Below are 6,925 nucleotides of genomic sequence, written 5' to 3'. Positions count from 1 at the left end.
CTATAAGTTAGGCATATAGGTCCTAACGACACTTACGACCTTTACAGCCCTATCGGCTTCCAGCCGATCCAGCTTACGACTCTTTAGCCGATTTGGCCTCATGTTGAGTTTGTTCTCTCAACAATATTCATCTATCGGCTCTATAATTACAAGTGGTTGGTAAAGTTAGTCGGATGCCCAATACCATCCAATGTGCTAATCCAAACAAGAAAATTGTTGGATGCTTAATAAGTCTTGGTGACATTTTAAAGTTTAATGTTTGGGCACTTCACAAAATGGTTGTTCACTTTAAATTTATAATCAAATTTTAAATACTCTCTAAATATTGGGAATAAAATTTTCATTTATAAAAGTATCATAAGGCGACATCGTAGATTTTTCTATTGGATTTTTAATAAGGTGACATCGTAGATTTTACTATTTGTGTGCTTCATGTGTTTAAATTGCAGATTCTACTATTGCTTGCTTGATATGGTGATATTGTAGATTTTAATACAGGATGATGATGAAGCTATTGAACACATAGCGAAGTTGGGTAATTGGGATACATACATACATACCAACTGACACACATTGCAGAAACACCTAGTATTCACATCCCCATATACAGAAAGATAGAGGGACCAAACATGTGAAGATATATATACGAGTGAAGTGCAGGAAGTCGAATGCAAAAACATGTAAAATACACATCCTCCCAATCACGATATGTTTATTATGGTTTACTAGGTAGATGGGGGGGGGGGGGGGGGGGGGGGTAGAGCCATACAAGGGCCACAAAATACACAAAAAATTCAAATGGATAAGAAGAAAGAGAAGGGAGAAAGAAAGGATGGAATTGGATCATTCGAGAGATAGATGTGTGTGAAAGGGCTCGATGACGTGGATTGGATGCACCAATAGGAAGCCAGAGACCCTTATCCAGAAAATAAACATAATTTTATGTGGCAAACTAAATCGAAACAAATTCCACGTCATCACCAGAAGAAAGAAAGGAGAAAGAAGAAGCAGAAGAAGAAGAAGAAGAAGAAGAAGAAGAAAGAAGAAAGAAGTAGCAGAAGGGAAGACAGAAACAGAAGAAGGTCCATCGCCAATCGCCAAACGCTATCGCCACATAGCTATGGCATCTTCAACCGCAGCTGCTGTTTCCTTCGCAAATCTTGCTTCTTGCTCTTCTTCCATCTCTGGATCTCCTGTCAGCAGCTCCACTAACTACTCCATCAGACCTTCTTCTTCTCCTTCTTGCAAACCTTCCCTCCTCGTCTGTCGTTCTTCTGCACAGAAATCTGAGGTCTCTTCTTCTGATTCTTCTGATTCTTCGTCCATCTCTCGTCGCTCTGCAATCTCCATTGCCGCTGTTGTTGCCGCTGCCGCCATATCAAATGCTCCAGCTCACGCTGCTTATGGTGATGCAGGTTAGATATCTGCGACTTTTCGTTCTTTATCTGTCGTTACTCTGTTGTTGTTTTCTCATCTTCTTCTTTTATGCCGGTTGTGGAGATGGAGGTAAGCGTCTTCTTCAATCAAAATTTTTTCAGCTGTTTCTTCTTCTGAATCTCTTCCTTTCTTCTGCATTATGATAATGCGGGTAAACTTTTGCTTTTTTCTACTCTATATCCGTAAAATTCTTAGTCGTTTCTTCTTCTTCCTCGTCTTCTTTATTCTATTATGGCGATGAAGGCATGTTCCGCTTTCTTTTACTCTCTCTTATCATTCTTGCTGTTGTTTGTCTTTAATGCCATCTCAGTTTATTAAGGCGAACATTTGCCTCTTTTTACTGTCTTTCTGATCCTCCTCTTCTTCATTGTCTTCATTCTTCATCAGCTCATATCCCGCTTTTATGTTTCTTTCCTCTATTTCGCTGTCTTTTCTCAACCGTTTCATCCTCTTCTACTTCTTCTTTCACGCAGATTATGTTGATAACAAGTAGAAATGTCTGCCTCGTTCTACTGTCTCTTTTCTAGGCCTTTTCTCACCTGTTTCGTCTTCTTCGTTTTTGATTAGCAAACATTTTCGCTGCACCAAAGAAAGACACCGGATTTGTCACTGTCTCTGGTGATGGCTTCACTCTCAATATTCCTGCAAAATGGAATCCTAGCAAGGAGCAAGAGTTCCCTGGCACAGTGTTGAGATATGAAGACAATTTTGATGCCAACAGTAACCTCGCAGTTCTTATCATTCCGGCTGAGAAGGATTCGATTAAAGCTTATGGATCTCCAGAACAGTTTCTTGAATCTGTAAGTGTTTGAATCTCTTCCATTGGAAACTCTTTGTATATATAGTATGCTTGATTTTGGTGAAGGTCTTTTAGCTTAGAAAGCATGTAGGTGTTTGGCTCTCTTTCATTGTTAGAAATTTTAAGTGTTTGTTTCTCTTTCTCTTCATAGCTTGAATGAATATATGATGCATGTTTCTGACATGTTTGAATCTCTCTTTTGAAAGATTTTGTATATTCCGCGCATCACTATTTTATATATGTATTTGAGATGAAGAATCTGTTGTTGTCAGGTGTCATTCTTGCTCGGAAAGCAAGCCTATTCTGGCAAAACCATTTCTGAGGTAACTAAAAAGTATTATCTTTACATATTCTTTTGAATTGAAGCTGTACTTTGAACAAATGTTGCAATAATGAAACTGGCTGCATTTATGAAGACTGATTAGATGTCCATTAGAACTTTAGGATATAATCTTCTCCATTCTGTTTGTAACTATGTTGGATAGTTTATGTAATTTCTTGCAGTTACAATTTGTAATTTATGTATTTTCCTGTATTGTTATCATATTGAAGCTCTTTAGATAGAACTTATCCAATCGTATATCCATAAAAACTTGTCGATATGATTTCTTCCTATCTGTTGTATGGTGCTTTACAAATAGTTTATGTGACTTATCAAATTATTATATTTTTATTTCCTTGCACTGTAGGATCAGCAGATCTGCCTGTATTTTCTTGTGTTATACTGTTTACTTGCACCATAGTTCTGTTTGCCCCCTACAATTTGTGAAGGAATGTTTAAATTGTGCATCACGCTTTTAAATTGTTTGAGGCTGATGAAAAATGGTGCTTCTCTTTAGAGTTTGTGGGGATATAATGAATGCTAAGCTTCTCAACTTGAGTTTGCTTTTGATTCTATGACTTGTGTGTCATTCTGTGCATTATTTACTGAACCTTTTTTGGCTATCTTCAAAGTGTTCTGTGATATATACTACTCGCCTAAATGTGTTACATCACACTACCATAACTAATTTTTACCTCGAAAAGTTTTTAAAAGGTATCTAAACACTAGGACTGTTATAAGCATTACTCTTCCTTTTAGCAATCATTACAATGCAAAGTTATTACAATTATTGGACACCATGAATGTATTCTGATTATGATACCTATGCATTGACATTTTGACACTATGATTATGTTCTAACTTTCTTATCTTTACATTGGTGATTTTGAAGGGAGGTTTTGATCCTAATGCTGTAGCTATTGCGTCCATTCTTGAGAGCTCTACTCCTAGCATCAATGGCAAGGACTATTACAACATCTCTATTCTCACGAGAACTGCCGATGGTGACGAAGGTGGTAAACATCAGATCATTGCAGCAACAGTCTCTGGTGGGAAACTCTATGTCTGTAAAGCTCAGGCCGGTGATAAGAGATGGTTCAAAGGAGCTAAGAAATTTGTAGAAGGAGCTGTTAACTCATTCAGTGTTGCATAAAATATTCTCCTTTGAAATGATTTGATTGTTCCAAAGTTGAAATCCTTGCTGAATTTCCTCAGTAAATATGCGATGTTCTCATTGTTACAAGAAATCGTATTATTTTCATGTTGATACTCAGAGCATGCTTCTATTGCTTTCTTTGTTTTGCAGCACACAGAGAAACTGAGTTTGTTTTATTTTTGCAAGGATTCATGAATCATGTCCAAACTGTAATGGTAATGTTCAAAAATGAAATAAGTTTTGTTTTGTATTACAAAGATCTGGCTTAAGTAGGAACATTATTATGTATCGGTCATTATCTAAATAGTGGTGTTATCTTATTGCCATGGAATGATTTGCAATGGTGTATGTTCATTAGCAATACTTCAGTTATAATTCTCTTAACCATATATTCAGAGTTTTAGTGAAATTTGTTTCTAGTCAATCATATTTCAAGCTTCATTAATACAGTTATCAACGGATTTAATACCAACTTATTCTTTACTTTTCCTACATTCAGATGTATCAAGATCATTGATTTAACCTATTTCACTTTAGTGTAAGTAGCAGTCATGATAAGCAATAAATTTCACATATCAAAATGCACTTTGGGAGTAATCTGTTGGATTTAAGTTGTGTTCTTGAATTTGATTGAATATGACACAGCTGTGCCTCCTATTTGGTAGACGTAAAGTAGATTGTTGGTCGGTATGCTACTGCACCAATCTAGTTTGTACCACCTTCAACAAGGACAAATGAAATCACTATTAATTAAAGTTATACAAACATATTCTAGCTTGTGACTTGGGCAGCTCCTCACATTTCAACTTCTTGATTTCTATGGCTTTTGCGATCCACCTTGTGCAGCCTTTTGCATATGAATACTAGAGATATATCTATCATCATAACATGAAGCATTGAAAATCACAAATTGAGGAATTTCAAAGTTTAATCCTATTAGTGTGCTCTGCCCCACCTTGTAGCTTGTGTTTTGGGTTTCCTATAGATACTAAGGTTTCTCTCCTTTTTCATTTTTGGGTGAAAACACATAATTATATTAATTAATGTGTGTGAAAAACACTACTTACAATGGGTCTCACAATGGAGTATGGTTACCCACTATCTACATGGGTAGTGGAATATGTTTAATTGCCAATAGGCAAGACATCTCTCTCTACCTATCTCTCTATGATAGCACACAATTATATTAATATATTTTGTGAAAAACCCTACAATGGTATTAAAGCATGGTCACCACTAGATGAGTGGTGGAACATATTAAATTGCCAATAAGAAAGACAAACACTCGATCAAGAAAAAATGTCTACTTGCTCTAGTAAAGAAATTTGTCACATTGGTATTCCCTTCAACTTTCGTAAATATGCTTTGGCTCCATGCCTACCATCATATACAATAGCATTGTACAAATTCTAATTATGAAGCAAACTCTAATATCACATAAATAGGAAACCATTCTCTATCCCTTATTTGGGGTTGACCCAATGTCTTGGTGTCAAATAACACCAAGACAGAACTTGCCAAATTGTAGCTCCAAATGTGAAAAGCAATCGGACATTATATGAAACGATGAGTACAACCTTCCATTTGAATAGTGCAAAATAAGTAATTGCTCATTGCTAGTCCACATCGAAGGTAAATTCCTAATCAAAACTCTCTGTGACAAGTTGTAATCTAGAATGCCAACTACGTTTTAAGATCTACTACAATCCATAATCAAAGTTTTGTACTTTCTATTCTTGTTAGATGATAACCATGATACAAAAAAGACTTAACGGAGCAATGATACAAAAGATTAGTATAGTCACTTGTAAAAATGGTGTTTGATCTTGTAAACACCAATAAATACAATTGCTCTTCTATTTGAGGATGTAAAGGACCTTACATCAATATTATTTTATGGAGTTGTTGTCAGATAAACACATAATACATAATTGGGTGGGATACAAAATAATTGGCGCACTTCAACAAATGCCAAAATTCTTTGAGATTTAGGCTCAATTGTATCTCCCATCTCGTAGACTCTAAAACGAAATAGTCAATTAAATTGAGAGCTTAATCTCTCCTTTCAACACCAACATAATAACAATTTAACATTACAATGCTTTGTACTATACATGATGGTATACATACAAATGACGAGAGTTCTTCATGCCATGAGACAACCAAATGTTGAACACATGAAGAAAGAGGAATCTTAAGTGGAATACATCTTTTTTGTAATTGCTACCATGATGCCTCAATTGTTGACCTCCCATTTGTTATACTCTTATTCTGAATACAATATTGGACAATAGATATATTCATGGTTGTGTGTCAGAACACATGTCTTGCTATAATACATAATTGGGTGGGATACAAAATAATTGGCGCACTTCAACAAACGCCAAAATTCTTTGAGATTGAGGCTCAATATATCTCCCATCTCGTAGACTCTAAAACGAAATAGTCAATTAAATTGAGAGCTTAATCTCTCCTTTCAACACCAACATAATAACAATTTAACATTACAATGCTCTGTACTAGACATGATGGTATACATACAAATGACGAGAGTTCTTCATGCCATGAGACAACCAAATGTTGAACACATGAAGAAAGAGGAATCTTAAGTGGAATACATCCTTTTTGTAATTGCTACCATGATGCCTCAATTGTTGACCTCCCATTTGTTATACTCTTATTCTGAATACAATATTGGACAATAGATATACTCATGGTTGTGTGTCAGAACACATGTCTTGCTATAATGAAATGTACGAGCCATCATATACATAAATAAGTCCAATATTGCAACTCTCCCAAAGTGCTTAGGGGTTGCTAGATCGTTCCATGTAACTTATGTGATTCCCATCTTTTCCTTCATTATCCACAACAAATATCTAAGAGGTTGCAAGACAAAATAGACAACCCTATTTGTTCATGGCAACAATGGAAATTAATATAATATCATGGGTTCCATAATACATTGTATAACCATCAATGTACATGAAATGACAAAGATTGTGATTTCCAGTCTCTCTTTCTACAAAAAGCTCTAACAAATGTTAGGAGTAGTACTAGAGACTGAGAGGATTAGTACTAGAGATAGAGAGAGAGTACTATCAAAATTAGTACGAGATGTAGAGAGAAGGGAGAGAGATTGTGAGAGGATCACGAGAGAGAGAGAGAGATAAATTATATTATCGTCTTTGGAGGTCAAATATGACCTATG

General features: G+C 35.7%; 1 protein-coding gene across 1 annotated transcript; it reads left to right on the top strand.

The window, feature by feature from the left end:
• The first annotated feature begins 1,029 nt into the window (after window positions 1–1,029).
• LOC147850579 (oxygen-evolving enhancer protein 2, chloroplastic-like) lies at window positions 1,030–4,036 on the top strand. The gene is made up of 4 exons (XM_087336275.1): window positions 1,030–1,415; window positions 2,005–2,237; window positions 2,509–2,559; window positions 3,451–4,036. The coding sequence occupies exons 1-4, from the start codon at window positions 1,121–1,123 to the stop codon at window positions 3,709–3,711; spliced, it is 840 nt and encodes a 279-aa protein (XP_087192401.1). The 5' UTR covers window positions 1,030–1,120; the 3' UTR covers window positions 3,712–4,036.
• The last annotated feature ends 2,889 nt before the right edge of the window (window positions 4,037–6,925 follow it).

Source organism: Azolla caroliniana, unplaced genomic scaffold (genome assembly GCF_043228905.1).
Source record: "Azolla caroliniana isolate FFs.n. ecotype wild unplaced genomic scaffold, voAzoCaro1.0.p SCAF_21, whole genome shotgun sequence".
NCBI lineage: Eukaryota > Viridiplantae > Streptophyta > Polypodiopsida > Salviniales > Salviniaceae > Azolla > Azolla caroliniana.
Note: the sequence above shows the minus strand (reverse complement) of the source record. Positions and strands in the feature narration are given on the sequence as shown.